This window comes from Podarcis liolepis, assembly GCF_965112155.1.
Source record: "Podarcis liolepis genome assembly, chromosome: 4".
Taxonomy (NCBI): domain Eukaryota; kingdom Metazoa; phylum Chordata; class Lepidosauria; order Squamata; family Lacertidae; genus Podarcis; species Podarcis liolepis.
Window position 1 is genome coordinate 97,118,742 of NC_139558.1, and position 21,426 is coordinate 97,140,167.

Sequence of the window (21,426 nt, forward strand, 5' to 3'; positions counted from 1 at the left end):
GATTTTAAAAGCAGTTCAAATCCACGAGGGATACATGTTTTTTCAACTGATCCAAAAGTTTTGAACCTACTGTTCTTATTGATTTGTCAATGAAAACTTTGCTTCGTTTAAACAGAGGGGAAAAAATGAGCGCCGTATCAAAAACCCAGGGATGTAATAAATGCTGCGGGAACTAAGGAGGCAGTTGGAAAACAGATCATTTATCCATCCAGCCCGGTATTGTTTACCCTGGTGGTTCTGAAAATCCCCCTCGATGGACCACTGGAAAATTGCTGGTCTTGGCAGATCATTTAATTATTATTTTTTTGCACCTGTTGTCACACGCTGCATTCTTTTATCTCCTATATTGTATTTTACTGTATGGCAATCTGAATTCCACAGAACTCAAACTGTATGCATTCTTCACAGACTCGCTTTGGTCTGCCTGAACGAAGCCTGTGGTCCACAGACCACAGTTTGGGAAGTCCAGTGGCTGGCAAAAGAATTCCAGGGCTATCAAAAAATTTCCAGGTTCAGAGAAAAATAGGGAGGGAGAGAGGACTCCTTGCCTGATCCTGCTAACAAGAGAGGTATGTCAGGGACTGGCAACCTTCTGCATGGCAAGCATGCGCCCCACCACTGAGCTATGGGTCCTTGTCTACACATGTGGAGACGGGGAAACTTAAGGGCCTTGCTGGAGCAATTCAAAAGAACATTTTTGTCCTGAACGCAGCCTCTGAGCCTGAAGATTACAGAATCTTACTTCAAAGAAAGCACATCGTCGTAACCTGCCAGGCTGCAAGATCAATTGTGCCTCAACACCTGCACCTTCCTTCTATGCAATTTGGTTGCGTCCATTAATCCAAAATTCCTGCAGAACTGCTTCAGCTTAAAACGCCTGGCTGCTTAATGGCTTGAGACCCCGAAGTGGTTTTGCTGGCGCTACCTCGATCGCCTGGTCGATGAATCGCATTTAGAAGATGCAATAAATCTCCTTAAAGCCGCAGGTGGGCACAAGGAGCTAACTGGAAAACGCTTATGGATCCCTTCATTTCTCAAGAGGTCCCTTCCAGATGTGGACCATTGTGCTGGTGACAAAATTAACTCACTACAAAAGGACTCAAGCAGGTTTTAAAACTCAATAAAATTTATTGGTGGGGGCGGAATGACAGTGGTTCATTATGTTTTTTGAATAATATAGCTCAGGATGCGTGTGCCCTTTTCTCTTCTTTCTCAATGTTAAATTGACACTGCAGATTTTATGTATGCCGTATCTTTTGTTTTTCCCTACAGTGAAAAGCAAATCAAAAAAGGAAAAAAAAAATATAATCCATCACTACCAGTCTTATACACTTCTGTCCTAACAAGCCCCGTCACCTGCACAAGCCGTAAATTACTGTAGAGTTCCTTACCTTGACCTTTGGCCTGTACTTCAGGTAAAGTGTCCTTGAATATAAGCTAAAGAGGAGAGGAGAGTGGAGAGAAGGAAATGAAGATTAAAACAAGCGATTGGGTACATCCGCTTAGGTGAGACGACAGAACACGGCCCCAACTCAAATGAACACTGGAGCTGCTGGGCAGCTCAGTCGGCAGAGCACAAGACTCTTAAATCTCAGGGTTGGGAGTTCGAGCCCCACGCTGGGCAAAAGATTCCTGCACTGCAGAGGGTTGGACTAGATGATCCTCGGGGTAACCTTCCAACTCTACAAAGGCAAAAGCAGCCAGCTTCCTGTTTTGAGTACCTGGGACTGTGAGAGAACCTGGCAGGGAACCATGGAGGTCAACTGGGCCAGCATCTGATGGGACAGGGAAGCCCACCGCTGAGCGGAGCTTCTGATTTAAGGTGCTGGTTTTGATCTTTCAAGCCCTTCACGGCCTAGGACCCTCGTACCTACGGGACTGCCTCTCCCGATATGCCCCACGGAGGACCTTAAGGTCCATAAATAGCAACACCCTAGTGGTCCTGGGCCCTATGGAAGTCAGATTAGCCTCAACCAGAGCCAGGGCCTTTTCAACACTGGCCCCGGCCTGGTGGAACGCTCTACCTCATGAGACCAGGGCCCTGCGGGATCTGATTTCCTTTGGCTTGGAATCAATTTTATTCCCTCCCCCTCTTTCTTTCTTTTGTCCTTTCTCCTTCTGTGTTGGAACTCCTGTTTGGGGACTTTCCTGGCTTTTTTTCCTGGCCCACGTTGGACCAGCCTAGATAGTTGGCCTTGGTGAAGACTTGATGTTTTTATCCCCCAAAAAGTTTTTGATTTGAGTTTCCACTGAAATGAGAGCATTTTAATGTTTTCGTGTTGTATTTTAATCTTAAACTGTATTTCAATCAATTGTTTTTATATTTGGTGTTAGCTGCCCTGAGCCCGGTCTTGGCTGGGGAGGGCGGGGTATAAATAAAATTTATTATTATTATTATTATTATTATTGAAGCTGGGACTCTTGTGCAGTGATACTGAGGTGGGGGATCGTAAGAGGAGCCTGGCTCTGCTGGATCAGGCCAAAGGGCCCACCCTGTCTGGTACGCTGCTCTTCCAGTTGGCCAACCACATGTCTATGAGAAGCCAATATGCAGGGTGCAAATACCTTCTCCCAGCTCGCGATTCCCAGCAGCTGGTATTCAGAGCTCAGGTGCAGAGGGCAGGTGGGCAAAGCTATAGCCAGAGCCAGTTCAGGCATTTTGCCTCCCAAGGCAATTGTCTCCTCTGCCCCCACGAGTCCAGCTGTATAGTCAAATTATTGTGGCACCTGGATGAGTTAACCCCACAAGTAGGGCTGGGCGATATATCGTCCAAAACCAGTTTGAAGTCCATAGCGCGTCATCAGTTTCATTTTTTGACCTGGCAACGTATCACAAATCATGATGTGCGTGCATGTGTGCTAAGCAAAAATCACAATGCGGGGAAAACCATGAAGCCAGCGAATGCCTCTACAGTCATACCTCATGTTACGTCTGCTTCATGTTACGTTCTTTCAGGTAACGTCCCGTGGCAACCCGGAAGTACCAGAAAGGGTTACTTCCGGGCTTCGCCGTTCGCACATGCACATAAGCGCAAAATGACGTGCACAGATGTGCGGCTGCGGGTTGCGCTCTTTTCATGTTGCGAATGGGCCTCCAGAACGGATCCCGTTTGCAACCAGAGGTACCACTATACATAGCTCCACCCTTATTGCGGACATTGTGATATATCAGCACATCGTGATGTTTAGCTAATGATTTATCAAGAAGTTGAAAACCAGATATTGCCCAGCCCTGCCCTACCCACAAGAAGAAGAAGAAGAAGAAGAAGAGTTTGGATTTGATATCCCGCCTTTCACTCCCCTTCAGGAGTCTCAAAGCGGCTAACATTCTCCTTTCCCTTCCTCCCCCACAACAAACACTCTGTGAGGTGAGTGGGGCTGAGAGACTTCAGAGAAGTGTGACTGGCCCAAGGTCACCCAGCAGCTGCATGTGGAGGAGTGGAGACACGAACCCGGCTTCCCAGGTTACGTGACTACCGCTCTTAACCACTACACCACACTGGCCTTCTCTTCCCCTTCCTGGCAGTGAAAAATAAAATAAGAATAAATTGCTATTTATTCTGTTGCGCTTTCAGAAGAGTCCCATGTCAGCTGCCTGAGGCGGCTGCCCCATTCTGCCTAATGACAGGGCCGGCGCTGCACCAGTAGCTGCCATTCCTCCCTGCCAACCCCCTTGCCACCTGTCACCCACTGCTGCTCCTCTTCAATGCATACAGCCCCGGACGCAGCTCCGAATCTTATTAACAGAACTTTTTTCCAAGAAAGCAGTCACGCTTCTTAATCTTCTGGAAGGAAGGGGAATGGTTTACAGCTATGAAGTTGGCAGCACATGGGGCGGGAGTCCCCCCTCCCCAGAGCCCACGAGAAGGGGAGGCTGTCTCACCTGAACAAGATATGAAGGTAGGAGCCGAGGCCTGTAAGAATGTGCCACCAGGCATGAAACTGCGTCATGACGCTCACAAGCGGAGGTAGCCTCTCCCGCAAACCCCTGTGGAGAGAGAAAAAAAGAGGACAGAGTCACAACCTGGGCCTCTAAGCCGCTCCATTTATATACCTGTCAGACCAGAAATGTCCGGTTTCCTGGGTGTCTGCTTCCTAGGAAGATCTGGCGATACTAACTGAACATTTTCTTTGTCTGGCAGCTTGCTGAAACAGTGCTTTCTGTTCTCTTGCAGAATATATACTGGAGGCCAAGTTTAAAAGGCGACCTTCGTCAAAGCTGCACACTCGAGGAAAACGTGGGCTTGCCTGGCACAGGAACCAGCGTCAAAGGTGTCGGTAGTTTTTTTGGTGCACCCGGTTTACCTTTCTGTGTGCAATGAGGCTTCCTTGCGTCAGCGGAGACAAGCACGGCTTTTTGCAACCGCATGTTCAATTTGACATTTGTGTGGGTTACAGGGCAGTTTATTCCACCCCCGGTGGCTGTGAAAGAGACCGTGGAAAAAGACTTGTCTGACAAAAGCACGTCTCACAGCCCATTTGCAGCCCAATGAGGTGGACGTAACGTCACTAAAGCAATCTCTCTGGCTGAAGCTCACTCAGATTAGATCTTCCATGTAGCTCAGGACTGTCTGATAAACAGCTGCTCGCGTTCAGTCCAACACAGTCTCTAGAGCGCATGCAATCGCTGGAGCAGCGGGATCAAAGACATGCAGTTGTTGCACCAGTTGTTTAGGTAACTTTCAAGTCTCTGTAATTCTCTACCATGGAAGCTAAATGCCACAGCTGCAAGGGGACCTTGGCCACACACAGTTGCCCTCCTAAACCCAGCTCCCCCCCCCCCAACCTTAGAACTGGGGGTGGGGGGGAAAACCACGTTCTCCCCACAACCTCCTAACCCAGAATCTTCCAATACTGTTTGTCAATGCTGACTACAGTCTGACAGATGGCACCCTATCGTTCTCCCAACTGTGTGGTCTACCTTCAAATGCTACGGTTAGAATCATAGAATCATAGAATCATAGAATCATAGAGTTGGAAGAGACCACAAGGACCATCGAGTCCAACCCCCTGCCAAGCAGGAAACACCATCAGAGCACTCCTGACATATGGTTGTCAAGCCTCTGCTTAAAGACCTCCAAAGTAGGAGACTCCACCACACTCCTTGGCAGCAAATTCCACAAGAGTTGCAAGAGTACAGTTCTGGACACGACTGGCGCTGTGGTCTAAACCACTGAGCCTCTTGGGCTTGCCGATCAGAAGGTTAGCGGTTCAAATCCCCTCAACGGGGTGAGCTCCCGTTGCTCTGTCCCAGCTCCTGCCAACCTAGCAGTTCAAAAGCACACCAGTGCAAGTAGATAAATAGGTACTGCTGTGGCGGGAGGGTAAACGGCATTTCTGTGTGCTCTGGTTTCCATTACTGTGTCCCGTCGTGTCAGAAGCAGTTTAGTCCTGCTGGCCACATGACCCAGAAAGCTGTCTGCGGACAAACGCCAGCTCCCTCGGCCTGAAAGCGAGATGAGAGCCGCAACCCCACAGTCACCTTTGACTGGACTTAACCATCCTTTGCCTTTTACAGTTCTGGACAGACTGAGACAGTGAAGCTATGATTTAGGAGCTACAATTTAGAACAGAGTGTACAAGGGTGACGCAATGCCAAGGGGCCCATGGGTGGTTTAGTACTGAATGTTGTATAGGCAATTTTCCACTTACGCGGGGGTTACGTTCCCGGGGAACGAGAGGGAAGTCTCATCTGGTCAGCCCCGGACCTCCAGACGCACTGCCCAGGCTTGCGCTCCAGGGAGGTCACTTTGGTGCTGCTAACACAGCGCTTTGACTTCACCCCCGGAGGCACACTCCATTGTATACCTGAAGGAGCGTCTCCACCCCCATTGTTCTGCCCGGACGCTGAGGTCCAGCGCCGAGGGCTTCTGGCGGTTCCTTCATTGCGAGAAAGAAAGCTACAGGGAACCAGGCAGAGGAACTTCTCGGTAGTGGCGCCCGCCCTGTGGAACGCCCTTCCAGGAGATGTCAAAGCGATAAACAACTACCTGACGTTCAGAAGACATCTGACGGCAGCCCTGTTCTGGGAAGTTTTTAATGTGTGACATTTTAGTGCATTATTGGTCTTTGTTGGAAGCCGCCCGGAGTGGCTGGGGAAACCCAGCCAAATGGGCGGGGTACAAATAATAAATTATTATTATTATTATTATTATTATTATTATTATTATTATTATTATTATTATATCTCGAGACAGACGGTTGCCAACTACAACCATTATCGTCGACGATTTGTTACCAGCCCTTCACCCCAAGGTCTCAGGGCAGGTTAAAGGTAAAGGGACCCCTGACCATTAGGTCCAGTCGTGGCAGACTCTGGGGTTGCGGTGCTCATTTCGCTTTACTGGCTGAGGGAGCCGGCGTACAGCTTCCGGGTCATCTGGCCAGCATGACTAAGCCGCTTCTGGCGAACCAGAGCAGCGCACAGAAAAGCCGTTTACCTTCCCGCTGGAGCGGTACCTAATTATCTACTTGCACTTTGACGTGCTTTCGAACTGATAGGTTGGCAGGAGCAGGGACCGAGCAACGGGAGCTCACCCCGTCACGGGGATTCGAACCGCCGACCTTCTGATCGGCAAGTCCTAGGCTCTGTAGTTTAACCCACAGCGCCACCCGCGTCAGTATTTCAAAAACAGTATTAAAAACGATGGGGTTTTGGAGTTAAATCCCCACCCCCAAACCGCAAAGTCAGTGAACGAGAAGAATCGCACGCTGCGGTTCACTTACCTCAGTTTATCGCAGAAAATATTGTCTACGTTCCAAAGGAAAAACCCCAGCAAAAATACTGTCAGGGACGTATAGCCTAGGCCCCTCAGCCACGGGTATACCCTAGAGAGAAGCAAATGAGATTTTTTTCTCAATACGTTAAAGCAGATTTAACAACAGGGAAGAGCCCTGCTGGATCAAGACCAAAGGCCCATCTAATTCCCATTTTCAATCCCCGGACTCTCCAGGCATGGCAGAAATCTTGGAGAGCCACTCCCAGTCGTGTTGGCAATGCTGAAAAGGAAGACCAGTGGTCTGACTCAGGCGAAGGGAGCTTCCTGCGCTCTCGGAAGACCACCAGCAGGACCTGAGAGCAACAGCCCTCTCCCCAATTGCCGCTCTCACCAACTGGTATTTAGAAAATGCACCGCCTCCAGCAGTGGAGGTGAAACACAGCTATTGCGGCTAGAAGACACCGATGCTCTTATCCTCCATGGACTGGCCTAATTTTCTTTTAAATCGATCCAAATTGGTAGCCATCACAGCCTCTTGTGGGATCAAACTCCGCAGTTCAACTATGTGAAGAAGCCCTTCCTTTTCGTCTGTCCTGAAACTCCCAACGTTTGGCTCGGTTGGATGTCCCTGGGTTCGAGGTACTAGGACAGAGGGTTTTTTTGGGGGGAGGGGGGGAAATATCTCGCTACCCACCTTCTCCAAACTCTGGGTAATTCTGCACACCTCCATCATGTCCCCTCATCCACTCGCTTTGTCTTGAAACTAAAAACCCGCAAATGATGAACCCTTTCCTCATAGAGCTGCTCCACCCCCCCCCCGTTTATTCTGACTATCCATTTCAGTTTTAGTTAACAATAATAAAAATAATAATAAATTTTATTTATACCCCGCCCTCCCCGGCCAGAGCCAGGCTCAGGGCGACTAACAACCAGTAAAATTACAGTAAAAACATAATGGGGGGGGATTTAAAATACAGGTTAAAATGCAATTTAAAATGCAGCCTCATTTTAAAAGTAGCCCATAGATCAAAACCATAAGGGGAGGGAAACATAAGGGTCAGACTGAGTCCAAACCAAAGGCCGGGCGGAACAGCTCTGTCTTGCAGGCCCTGCGGAAAGAGGTCAAGTCCCGCAGGGCCCTGGTCTCTTGTGACAGAGCGTTCCACCACGTCGGGGCCAGTACTGAAAAGGCCCTGGCCCTAGTTGAGACCAATCTAACCACCTTGTGACCTGGGACCTCCAAAGTTTTGTCCTTTGTGGACCTTAAGGTCCTCCGCGGGGCATACCAGGAGAGGCGGTCCCATAGGTACGTGGGTACTAGGCCGTTAGAGGTCAATATGTAGCCAGGTGGACGCCAGCCAGAGTGGGGGCCCTCTCTGCATTGCAGAGGGACTAGATAACCCCTGGGGCCCCTTTCCAACTTCACAATTCTATGATTCTATGAATTAGCCTGCAGTTCTGGATCCCTCCGCAACTCTCCCATGTCCTCGCTGAACAAGCCTAGCCTGAAGGCTGCATACTATTTTTGACTCAGGTTTGTTTGTTGGCTAAAAATGAAAAAAAAAAAGAGAACATTCAAACATAATAAACAAAAAAGAAAAACCCCAATAACTCCCCTCCCACAAATGATCAAGTGCAAGCGTTTTAATGTTAACCCGTTCCTTACCATAAGACTATATATACAGATCGCAGTACTAGAACAGCCACCAGCGTTCCGTACATAACCTGTACGACAAAGCAGAAGGAAAGAAGGTTTAATTTTCTCTGGGTCTCTCCCCTCTGCAGGTAAATGAATAGAATGCTATACTTCCCTGCATGAAAGGTGTTGCGCTTCGGCAAACATATGGAAGGCTAGCTAAAATTTAGCCTTCCATTGCTTTAAGAAAACGCATGCCCAAGAGGGAGGGACCAGTCAGATTTACAAGAGGGAAAAAGAAAAACTGAAATAAACTGACTTTGATTCCCCCCCACTGCCTCCCAAGACCATGTTATTCCAGTTCACGCACCTGACAATTTTTGCTTTTAAATGCTCGTGTAATATGTTAGTTGGCAGTGTGACCCAACGATTCCTGCGAAATCAATCGCGATTTCCCCCTTAACACCCCATTTGCCGCTAAAGCCGACGCTCGGACTGTCATTCCGCATCTTTGCTTTTGTGAAAATCAGTTTCTGTGCCTCCCACTCTGTGCTGAACAAAAGGGGAACTGTTCCGGGAGGCCTGCAAGCACCGTCTTGGTAGCCAAGATAACCCCGCAATTAACTGGTAGTTGTTGCAATGATGAGCTCGTATATATTTGCACTGACTTGCTCTGATCTATGCTAACTGGCTTGCTTTGATGTTGCGTTTATCTGTGCTGGGCTCTTGGCCTAGAGAGGTGAGCTTTCTAGAAACCTTGGATAGTTGCCACCTACGCCTTCGTGGGTCAGGTGGGCTGATGGGAGGTTCTGGCCAGACTGCCGTACACTGTCTTGCCTATAAGTATGGTATACACATTTGCCTGGGGCGGACAAGCCATCATAACATCCACTGTGTTCTCCCTCCGTTGGCAAAGGCATCAGGGCCTCTCCACCTTTCTTTACTAAAGATCTAGAAGGCAGCCCTGTTTAGGGAAGCTTTCAATATTTGATGAATGATTGTATTTTAATATTTTGCTGGAAGCTGCCCAGAGTGGCTGGGGAAACCCAGCCAGACGGGTGGGGTATAAAATTGTTGTTGTTGTTTAGTCGTGTCCGACTCCTCGTGACCCCATGGACCAGAGCACGCCAGGCACTCCTGTCTTCCACTGCCTCCCGCAGTTTCGTCAAACTCATGCTGGTAGCTTCGAGAACACTGTCCAACCATCTCGTCCTCTGTCGTCCCCTTCTCCTTGTGCCCTCCATCTTTCCCAACATCAGGGTCTTTTCCAGGGAGTCTTCTCTTCTCATGAGGTGGCCAAGGTATTGGAGCCTCAGCTTCAGGATCTGTCCTTCCAGTGAGCACTCAGGGCTGATTTCCTTAAGATTGGAGAGGTTTGATCTTCTTGCAGTCCATGGGACTCTCAAGAGTCTCCTCCAGCACCATAATTCAAAAGCATCCATTCTTCGGCAATCAGCCTTCTTGATGGTCCAGCTCTCACTTCCATATATCACTGCTGGGAAAACCATAGCTTTCACTATACGGACCTTTGTTGGCAAGGTGATGTCTCTGCTTTTTAAGATGCTGTCTAGGTTTGTCATTGCTTTTCTCCCAAGAAGCAGGCGTCTTTTAATTTCGTGACTTCTGTCACCATAATAAATTATGATTATTATGATTATGATTATTATTGGATATTATTGACATTTATTATTGGATAGCTCGGTCGGTAGAGCATGAGACACTTGATCTCAGGGTTGTGGGTTTGAACCCCATGTTGGGCAAAAGATTCCTGCATAGCAGGGGGTTGGACTAGATGACCGTCAAGCTCCCCTTCCAACTCTACAATTCTGTGATTCTGACATCCTTCTTTGGTGTTCCTGCATCAAACCACTTGCTCAGGCCCTCCTTTGGACCTGTGCTTCTGAACATCATCACAAATATGCCCAGGATTTCTTCCCCAAGCTTCTATCCTCTCCCTCCACGTCACTTGGAAAGTAGGCTTGCAATGGTCATCTGACTTTAAATGCCCTCTCTCCCATTTATTGATCCAAGTAGCATTGTGATTGACATGTCAAGAGACCCTGACCCTCAACAATTCACAGGTATACTGCCAATATCTGTAGCTCCCCTCTACAGCTGTCCCTTCAACGTTTGCGGTGTCAACCTCACTCTTTGCTAAATTTCTTTGCTTCCACTGTCTTCCACAGCTGAAAAAAAACTCTTCCCCTAAAAAATACACTACGTTCCAGAACGTTAAACCAACGTGCAAATTAGCCTGTGCATATCAATTACAAAAAGGGAAGTATCTTGCTGGTTAGTTCTCTAATATAGCCAGAACGTATAATCTGCCAGTGTGCTCGCTGTGACATTTATCACAGGAACAGGGATTGTCAAACTAGGAAGAGGCGGGAGAAGAACCAGCAGGAGCTGGTGAGGCAGCAGCAAGAGAGCAGATTCTTTCAAAAGACAGGTAACAGATTATATTGTATACTGATCCATTTGGAAGACATGCTGTGGCGACGTACGTTCATGCATCTAGTTGCTGCAATTCTAAAATGCAGAAATTATGCATCTAAATACGGGAAATCAAAAATAGCACGGCATAATGAGAGACTCCAGACGCACTTGGAACGCAGTCATGTCTGCATGTGTTCTGCCAATTAATTGCAGTAAACGAGGAGTGCTTTCTGCTCTCTTGCCAAGGTACGTTATTTATATCAAGCTTACAAAGCTTCTGCTATTAAAAACACATCGCCAGAGGGCAGGGTTGAACGTTGCTCACAATTAAGCAAATTTCTCAGCCCGACCTGCAGTCTCTAATTTGGCACATCTGAATTATCAGCAGCTTGTCTACACAGGTGTGATTTTACCCAACACAAGTATGTTAACACCAAAAAGTAGCTCTTAACCCCCCCCCCCAAAAAAACCCCAACCCATATCCATTCAGAAATGTTAGACATTTGCTGGGGAAGAGGAGAATAGATGGCTGAGTTCTTTGTCTCTTGCAGCAGAGATAGTAAACTGTCCCACCTAACTGGCTGCCTGGGCATTTAGAAATTTGAGGCAGCAGCCTAGGAAATCTAAATATTTTTCTCTATGCATGTTTCCCAGAAGTAAACTGCACTGTATTCAGTGCAGCCCTCTCCCTAGTCAGGATTGCACCTTCAGTCTGGTACCAAAACCATTCTTCATAGACTTAACCAGAGACGACAGAGGACGAGATGGTTGTACAGCGTTCTCGAAGCTACCAGCATGAGTTTGACCAAACTGCGGGAGGCAGTGGAAGACAGGAGTGCCTGGCGTGCTCTGGCCCATGGGGTCAGGAAGAGTCGGACACGACTAAACAACAACAATGTATCTTTCTCCTTCCTCTCTGCAGAACTACCCAAACCAGGTTGCAACACCAGGTGCAACAAAGTTGGCATGAACACATGCCTGTGGTGGTACTACACATCAGTGGAAGCTGGCGGGGGGTGGAAGGGAGAGGCTCCAAGCAGTTTGGAGGATGTAAAAGGAAGAGAAGCAACAGAGTGGGATATTTTCTTGATGGGGGTGACTTTCTCCCATAGATTTAGCCACAAAATAGGTCTGCTTGCTGTATGCCAATCATCAAATGTTAGCCACCCACAGATACGACTAAGCTGGCAGTTGCGCACTACAGAACTTGATTTCTTTGCAAAGGGATGATCAACTGGGCTGTGATGGATCTGGGAAATCACAGCAGCCCTCTTACGTTCTACTCAGGATGCGGTAAGATGCCTGACTACAGTTTTGAGTGGAAGGAAAAGAAAATGATGCTCCAAGCTTGAGTATTACATCTCTAGTTCTGATCTTGCGCCCAACAGACTTTGGTTTGCAATGCAGGGCCCGAGCATCACTTTAGCATGGCACCTGAGAGAACGGGTTGTGCGGCAAATGATTCGGTGCCAAGAAGCACTGATTTCCCACCAGTCGTGCCCGAGAAACGATGACCGATTGCATCCCCTCTGTTTAAACCGACAAATGAGCAACTGTTTACCTGATGAAACACTGGCTGTTTCCAATTTAGGTAGACCTGCAGAAAGGAAACACAAAGAAATATATGCATAAGGCAGCTGTTGCTGGTGTGTACCGCAGGTGACCAATCTGTGGCATGGGAACAGGAGAATGCCCAGGTGTGATGCCCAGGTGTGGTGTGGTGGCACTCCTGGGTCAGACTGTGGCTTTGGCTGGCATTTTAGCCCAATGCTCTCATTCTAAGTGACTACAGTGGTACCTCGGGTTACATACGCTTCAGGTTACATACACTTCAGGTTACAGACTCCGCTAACCCAGAAATAGTGCTTCAGGTTAAGAACTTTGCTTCAGGATGAGAACAGAAATTGTGCTCCAGCGGAACAGCGGCAGCAGCAGGAGGCCCCATTAGCTAAAGTGTTGCTTCAGGTTAAGAACAGTTTCAGGTTAAGTACGGACCTCCGGAAAGAATTAAGTACTTAACCCGAGGTACCACTGTATTGGGGAAGGAGATCCCAGGCTACAAATGACCACAGGGCATACCTGAGACAGCTCGCGGCATGCAAAGGGAGGGTTGCAGGGCACAGCAAATGCTTTGTATACGGTCCCTGGCACCTCCAGTTAGAATGCCCTCAGGGACAAGGAAAGGCTTCTGTTTGAGCTGCTGCCCTTCAGCACTGGCCAGATAGGCTAGCAGCCTGACTCAGAATAAAGTAGCTCTGTAGGTTCTACAGCTCTGAATGCATCTATAGCAGCTCTGTGGGAATTCTCTGTTTGCCATGTATACAGTGGTACCTTGGTTCTCAAACGCCTTGGTTCCCAACCCCCGAAAACGGGAAGTAAGTGTTCTGGTTTTCGAATGATTTTCGGAAGCTGAATGGCCCATGCGGCTGTTGGCTATTGTTTCCAGGGCACCTGCACCAATCAGAAGCTGCGCCTTGGTTTTCGAACATTTGGGAAGTCAAATGGACTTCCGGAATGGATTAAGTTCGAGACCACGGTATTTGGCGCTTTTGTTTTTGGTATTTATTTTGCGTTTTTGTTTTTGAGGCTTTTTGGGTTAATTTGTTTTTGTTTGACTATGTGGAACCCAGTTCAGCTACTGATTCATTGATTGTGTGACTGTGGAAATGGATAAAAGCCCCCCATCCAAACAATGACGATCATCAGTGCAGATTAATAAAAAACTTTAATTTTTATCATCTACAATATGGTCTTATTTATTTTATAGTACAGTACATTGGCTATTGCTTTCATTTTATAGATCAATAGTCTCATTAGATAGTAAAATTGATGTTAAATTGCTGTTTTAGGGGTTTTTAAAAGTCTGGAATGGATTAATCCATTTTGCATTACTTTCTATGGGAAAGTGTGCCTTGGCTTTGGAACGCTTTGGTTTTGGAACAGACTTCCGGAATGGATTAAGTTTGAGAACCAAGGTACCACTGTATTCACCATTGCCCTGTATACCTGAAGGAGCGTCTCCACCACCATTGTTCAGTCCGGACACTGTGGTCCAGCTCCGAGGGCCTTCTGGCGGTTCCTTCACTGCGAGAATTGAAGGTACAGGTAACCAGGCAGAGGGCCTTCTTGGTGGTGGCACCCATCCTGTGGGAAGCCCTTCCACCAGATGTCAATGAGATGAGTAACTATATAACCTTTAGAAACATGTGAATGAGGCCTTTTTAGGGAGGCTTTTTAATGTTTCGTTATGTTTTTATAGGTGTTGAAATGAATGGCTGGGGCAACCAGTCAGATGGGCAGGTTACAAATAATAAAATTATTATTATTAATGCAAGCGCTCTGACACTGAACTACAAAAGGGTGCAGCAAATCACTCAAAAATCAGATTGGCAGCACCTTGTCCTTCCTTTCCCCCCACTGCTATTTTTCCCAGTGCCAGGAGGAGTGCCCTGTGCTACTCATGGCTGCAGAGTCATCTGCAACTGGGCGCAGGAGAGGGTTATTGTAGGATATTCACAGATGCAATTTGCAAAGGGCAGGGGCAGAGGAGCAGGAGGAGAAGTCATCTAAAAAAGAAACCACCAAACTGTGCTGCTTACTATGCTGACGCCAATGCTGTAGCCTATTAGTATAAACAGGAGGGGATAATTGATTGTTTTCTTGTACTTGAAACATTCATACCTGAAACAGACACAAAGATGAACAGTGATGAGAGGCAGAAGTGACAAAGGCATTTATTACAAGGTCTTTTAAGGCTGGCGAACAGGTCGAGTTTCTTTTGTTGGTGACTGGAAAGGGGGAGAAGCTCACAACACTTGCTTGGTGGGAACATGCAAGAACTGGCCGACACCCCAACTCGGGAGTATGTCTCTCCCTCCCTCCCCACTAATTTTTAAATACTAACGCAAGGCAGGAGGAACAATATAGTCCTTTAAAGAAAATGTTTTTCCACGCTGAAGATGATTTGAAAGATTGTGCAATATGCACTCAGTGCATAATCTGTTCTGGGAAGCAGGGATGGGTTTCTGCATTTTCAAAAACCTCCCAGACCTGTTTCACGGAACAGTGGGACGAAATAAATGCATGGACAACCATAGGAACCAAAGCCTTGTAGGGCAACTGTAAAAAAAGGATTTGTGGCTCTTCCAGACAGCCTGTTTCTTGAGCATTCATTACAATTTCTTTGCACTGAAGTTAGACGTCAGTGCCTTTATTCCACACTTTCCAGGGCATTTCCCTGCCAAATCTGGTCATCACAAAAGTTCTGTTTGTTCGTTCTGTAAGCAGGTTTGTTGCAAAAGAGCGCCAAGTCCACTTTCACGGTGCAACCTTCATCTGCCAGTGCACAACTAAACCCTGCTCGCCAAACAGTGGCAGTCTGGAAGTGGACTGCCTGCCCTCATTCTAAGTTAACTATTTCATGGTGTCATTTTCCTCTCTAAAAAACAATACATCACCATAAACATAATTCATCATGGGGTGAAGGAAAAACATTATCGTTTGGAGGAAGACACTGAGGCAGGTACAGGTGTTCTGAACTTACCTGTGAGAGGAGGCGGGGGAAAAGAACAGAGAGTACAAAATGAAGTGAAGAAAGACACGGCTATTAAGCTGGGCAGGAGCGTTCAGCTGCTTACTGCCATGAAAATTACGTAGCACGGCCAGGTTATAATTGCTCTTTGTGCAGGGTGTGCAGCCGAGCAGAAACTTTGCGTAGGTTCTGCAGGCAGCAAGTTTTGCTCCAAGATGGAGATTTTGTCATTCTGTTCTAAGTGATGCTCAGACTCCGCAGGTCTACAGGGCTATCATGAAAGCACAAACTATGGTGCTTTGCAAGATTCAGCACCTGAGAGTCCCAGGGAGAGTGACCAAGATGATCAAGGGTCTGTAAACCGCCGAGGTCCAGCGCCGAGGGCCTTCTGCCGGTTTCTTCATTGTGAGAAGCAAAGCTACAGGGAACCAGGCAGAGGGCCTTCTCGGTAGTGGCGCCCGCCCTGTGGAACGCCCTCCCATCAGATGTCAAAGAGATAAACAACTACCTGACATTCAGAAGACATCTTAAGGTAGCCCTATTCAGGGAAGTTTTTAATGTGTGACATTTTAGTGTATTTTGGGTCTCTGTGGAAGCCGCCCACAGAGGTGGGTTGGGTACAAATAAATTTTTTTTTTATTATTATTATTATTATTATTATTATTATTATTATTATTAACCAACCCTTATGCGGAATGGTGGAGGGATGTTTTCCCGGATAAAGAAATGACCGGGAGATTTGATAGCTATCCTCAGATACCTAAAGGAACCTGCGATCTTGGCATTCTCAGCACCACGCTCTAAACAGCTGTTCAACCATTACAGCTTCCAGGATTTCATCAGCCGGTGCCTAGTCACTTTCAAGTGCACCGCTGTGAACACAAAGGTTAGAAATTTGTTGCTTTACGAAAAGGGGAAGCAGAGATTTTTTGGGGAAACTGAACTCTGAACCAATGGCGCAGTCTGTAAAACTGCACAACACACACACAGTTCTGACTATAATCAGGCTGCATGTCATCCATAATTGGGCCTCTTGCCAAACTCCTGGAAAATGGCTGCTTTCTTTTCCTTCATACAACTTCCTAGGTCCTGCTGAAAACAAGACAGAAAAATCCTAGGTAAAGGTACAGGGACCCCTGACCATTAGGTCCAGTCATGGCTGACTCTGGAGCTCATCTTGCTTTATTGGCCGAGGGAGCCAGCGTACAGGCTTCTGGGTCATGTGGCCAGCATGACTAAGCCGCTTCTGGCAAACCAGAGCAGCACACGGAAACGCCGTTTACCTTCCCGCCGGAGTGGTACCTATTTATCTACTTGCACTTTGACGTGCTTTCAAACTGCTAGGTTGGCAGGAGCAGGGACTGAGCAACACGAGCTCACCCCATCATTGGGATTCAAACTACTAACCTTAAATATCCTAGCTGAGATTATATCCAACTGCTGTGCATTTTCAAGCCTGCATTTACCTCCGCAATGCGGACGGCGAGAGTGCAGTGGAATCAGATCAAAGGTCCATCTAGCCAAGCGAGCTGTTTAGCACAGTGGCCTCTTGGAACCACTGCCTCTTGGAAGCCCACAACCAGCTGATGAAAGAAACATCCCTCCCATGTCAATGGTTCCCTGGCAGTAGGGACTCAAGAGACAGACAACCATATACAGTGGTGCCTCGCAAGACGAAAAGAATCCGTTCTGTGATTCTCTTCGTCTAGCGGTTTTTTCGTCTTGCGAAGCAAGCCCATTAACGGATTAGCGGATTAGCGCTATTAGCGGCTTATCTGCTGATCGGATCAGCTGATAAGCAGCTTAGCGGCTTAGAAAAAAGGGGGGGAAGGGGAAAAAACCAGCAGGAACTCGCAAGACATTGCCGTCTTGCCAAGCAAGCCCATAGGAAATTCGTTTTGCGAAGCACCTCCAAAACGGAAAACTCTTTCGTCTAGCGAGTTTTCCGTCTTGCGAGGCATTCGTCTTGCGGGGCACCACTGTAACCAAAAGGTTTTATGTAACCGTTAGGACTAGTAGACACTATCCTGCACGGAAAGAAGAATCAGCAAAGGAGGGATGCTTGGAACTCGTGCATCCCCAAATATTCTCCACCTTTCACCTATGCCAGGTGTGCTTCCAGAAAGGTTTTAAAAGGAAGAGAGACACACACACACACATTGCAGGGGAGAACCAGTGAATAGGAAAAGGGCTGCATGCTCCATGCCCCGTGTCCATCAGTTTTCCCGCAAATGTTGCCGGGGGGGGGATCCTAAAATTTCCCAGCAACTATAAAAATGGGTGGTAAGAGGAAATGGCTTGCAGTCTGGCATGAGCACTGCAGGTTCAGTGCTCTGTGGCCCAGTGGTCATTTTAACACCTCCCCCCCCATACAGTGGTGCCCCGCAAGACGAATGCCTCGCAAGACGGAAAACCCACTAGACGAAAGGGTTTTCCGTTTTTGAGCTGCTTCGCAAGACGAATTCCCCTATGGGCTTGCTTCGCAAGACGAAAACGTCTTGCGAGTGTTCCGTTTCCCCCCCGCTCCCCCCTTTTTTCTAAGCCGCTAATAGCCTTTTAGCCGCTAAGCCTTTAATAGCCGCTAATCCGCTAAACCGCTAATAGTGCTAATCCGCTAATAGGGTTGCTTCACAAGACGAAAAAACCACTAGATGAAGAGACTCGCGGAACGGATTATTTTACCTACAAAGTAGAGGCAATTGGCATTAGGTTTTAGCGAGACAAATACTTACAGGCAGTAGACAAACATGCAACAACTGTAGATCATGGGCAGCTCATCCAACAGCTACAAAGAAAAAAACCAGAAAAGCATTTACAATTTAATCCACAGAAGGTTCAGGGAGGAGGAGGTGATCTAGGGTTGCATTTTTTAATGGCAGCGCTGAGTCAAGAGCGACACACAATGTTTTGTGAAGTGATCAAGGAGGTCAGAGACAGTCTGGAACGGGATTCTCTCCCTGCGTGGGATTGTAAAGGCACCACCAGGTCTAGTAAGAGGCCATGCTCCACGATGGCAGACAATAGCGGTCAATTAACCAGCAGTTAAGAGGACAGCAAGCACCAACAGGAGGAAACTGCTATATTCAAAGAGATAAATTAATGTACATGCTCCAGCCAAGCTGGCTGGCTGGATAAACTCTGACCATCACATAATAATAATAATAAAAAAATACAAGAGCCATTATCAGAGGAGATACTAAGCTGTGCAATGATATAGACTCCCCAGTATAGCAGCTGGGCATCCTGTTATCAACGGCATTTGGGCAACGCTTACTGGCTTGCCTAAGAGCACCTAGGGATATTTCTCTTAGTCACTATGCTACACAGGACCTGAAACATATTCGCAGCCAAGCTAGTCTCAATTTCGACAGACCACTCCTCTTCCCCAAGTAACATGCTCACAGACTGGCTCTTCATATTTATTTATTCTAGGTCAGTGATGTTCAGTTTTTAAAATGGCTTCTGTCTTATTTTAAGATTTCTGAATGTACTTTGCAGAAAGTACATTTTAACCATTTGGTACTGTTATTATTTTGCAGACAGGGTATTTGCTTATTTAGATTTGTCTGTAGTAAAAACTTACAACTGCTCCAACCACCCCATAAAGAGTTCTAGGAAGAAAAAACACACACCCATAAAAGGCGTGTGGACATTTTAAAGCAGTACTAACCTGCATTTCATACTTTAGGGTCATGTGAAAGCACCACGAGCCCAAACCTACGGCTGAAATCCAAGGAAGAAAGCGTTAGGGAAGGCAGGCATGCTGTAGGCAAAATACTTGGCCACTGTAACATTGACCTTCAACAAGAATTGGTCACAGTTGGAACCTATGCTAAGAAATCTACCAGAGTTCATTTCAGGGCCTTTCCACGGAAGTCAAATGAATTCCTGAATGGAATACACACAATTCCAAACACCCCCTTTTTCCTGCCGCCAAATGTGGACCTACAAGCTCCTAAAGTGAAAGGAGGAAACTGGGCAGCAAGATTGGAGCCAATCAAAATAGAAAATATTGGGCTAGACCAAGCTTTTCCAAACTTTGGTCTCCAGCTGTTTCTAGACTACAAATCCCATCACCCTTAGCTAGAAGGACCAGTGGTCAGGGATGATGGGAACTGTGGTCCAAAAACAGCCGGAGACCCAACTTTGGGAAACACTGGGCTAGATAAACCAAGGTCTTCCTTGTACCCAAACCAACTTTGTATTGATGAGTGAGAAAAGGCAGCAAACCTAAAATGGCTGTTCAGGAGGCGGGGCTGTTTCACCCGACAAGTTAATTGAGACGTCATTATTAAACACTTGCGGAAACTTTTCCCTTGGTTTCTTTGCTCTCCCAGCAGGTCCTATGAAATTATTCGCCCAAGGAGTTTTCAGAAACTGAACGGCCAACCGAAAAATGGGCTAAAGAAGTCCACCAGGCGGGGAGCACACTGGCTCTCTGTGTAGTCCAGGATGTTGGGTTCTTGTCGAGAGCAGGGAGGGTAACAGGAGGAGGATACACGCGCAGCTCTGCTACTGAAGCAAAGCCTGCCTGGTCTTGCAAGCTGCCTGGCAAGAAAACCTATTTCTAGCCACGAGATCCCCCAAGCTCTTTGGACGAAGAATGAGGTATAAAGACACAAAAAGGGTGGGGAATGAAGAAAAAGAGACTCCAACAATTATGCTTGTCAAAGCGGTCGGACCAAGCCTAAAGTTTTCAATACTAACTTAAGCAAGTTGGGACCTGGCGAGCCGACGGAGCGCCTTCTCCCATATGGACCGACCCAGTCAGCAAGATCAACTAATGAGGCTCTCTGGCCTATTAAGCAAGCTGCAGAGACCCAGTTCAAGGTGACCAGGGCAAGGGCATTTTTTTGCTGCGGCACCTACTCTGTGAAACACCCCCCCCCAAAAAAAATTAAGTCTAGGGTCAACACAGGTGTCCTCCCAGCACTTGGGAAAAAAAAGTGTTAATTTCCCCAGGTCTTTGCTGGCAGCTACCGTATTTTTCGCTCCATAAGACGCACTTTCTTTCCCCCTCCTAAAAAGTAAGGGGAAATGTGTGTGCGTCTTATGGAGTGAATGCAGGCGGGAGGCTCTGCTCAGTGCTCCCTTTAAACAGCCGCACACACACTCCGCGCGCTCTTTAAAGGGAGCGTGGTTCTTGGGGGAGCCTTAGCCATGCGCAGCCTCTCCCGGGCAGGGGATGAAGGCTCCCCTTGCCCGGGAGAGGCTGCGCATGGCCAAGCAAGAAGCCAGGACAGCCAGCGGGATCGCAGCGCAGCGATCCTGCTGGCTGTCCTGGCTTCTGGGATTCAGAATTTTTTCCTTCTTGTTTTCTTCTTCCAAAAACTAGGTGCATCTTATGGTCTCGTGCGTCTTATACAGCGAAAAATATGGTAATACCAGTTGGTTTTAAATGGAATTCTCAATTTGCCCTGGCTAGTATGCTGCTGCTTACAACTTTATTTGTTGCATGTGAGGTTTTAGGAAAGGCGGTACCCAAAAATATTATAGGTAAGTAACAGCAAATTAAGTGCTTCCTCCCAGCTCTGAAGCTGCAAAGGTGGTCAGGGATCACCCAGGAAATTGCATGGTGGTCCCCTCCCCATCTCAAGCTCCAAAGTTGGAAGGAAGGCCCTAGGGCAAGCATGGGCAAACTCGGCCCGCCAGATGTTCTGGGACTACAATTCCCATCATCCCTGACCACTGGTCCTGTTAGCTAGGGATGATGGGAGTTGTAGTCCCAAAACATCTGGAGGGACAGAGTTTGCCCATGCCTGCCCTAGGGTGTACCCAATGGTGCCGTTCCACTGGTGTAACAGAAATTCCATCTTTTCTCCTACGCAGTCCACACCCCGCCGTGCATCTTCTAAATCTGCAGTGGGGGGGGGGGGCCCTGGAGCAGATTTCGGGGGGTAAGCAGGGACAGGAAAGGGAAATCCCATTGTGCAAGTGGGACAATGCTCGCACAACATTAGATACAATGCTGTGCAGACAAGGCAGTCCTCACAACCTCTCCTGCTCCAGGGCAGGAAAGGTTGGCAACTGTAATTTTTCGCTTGGTTACAAAGTCCATTAAGCATGCTTCTCCAAAGGGCAGGGTAGGCTCATTTTAATCCTCC

The 21,426-nt window shown here is 47.5% G+C and overlaps 1 protein-coding gene and 1 long non-coding RNA gene across 3 annotated transcripts in view; both read right to left on the reverse strand.

Moving 5' to 3' along the window:
- Positions 1–21,426, reverse strand: part of LOC310705448 — a 91,351-nt gene that overhangs the window by 11,984 nt on the left and 57,941 nt on the right. The window lies entirely within an intron of this gene.
- ACER3 (alkaline ceramidase 3) overlaps positions 1–21,426 on the reverse strand; it is a 58,339-nt gene that overhangs the window by 11,984 nt on the left and 24,929 nt on the right. The window contains exons 3-11 of one of the 2 annotated variants that reach the window (XM_083499978.1): positions 18,993–19,045; positions 18,055–18,107; positions 14,391–14,472; positions 12,353–12,388; positions 8,386–8,444; positions 6,727–6,828; positions 3,884–3,988; positions 1,392–1,437; positions 1,105–1,266 (exon numbers count right to left, since the gene is read on the reverse strand). In XM_083499978.1, coding sequence (XP_083356104.1) covers positions 1,219–1,266; positions 1,392–1,437; positions 3,884–3,988; positions 6,727–6,828; positions 8,386–8,444; positions 12,353–12,388; positions 14,391–14,472; positions 18,055–18,107; positions 18,993–19,045 — 584 coding nt within the window. In that variant the 3' untranslated portion in view covers positions 1,105–1,218. Of the gene's footprint in view, positions 1–1,104; positions 1,267–1,391; positions 1,438–3,883; positions 3,989–6,726; positions 6,829–8,385; positions 8,445–12,352; positions 12,389–14,390; positions 14,473–18,054; positions 18,108–18,992; positions 19,046–21,426 lie in introns of those variants that run through there. The other variant, XM_083499979.1, reaches the window with a different exon arrangement.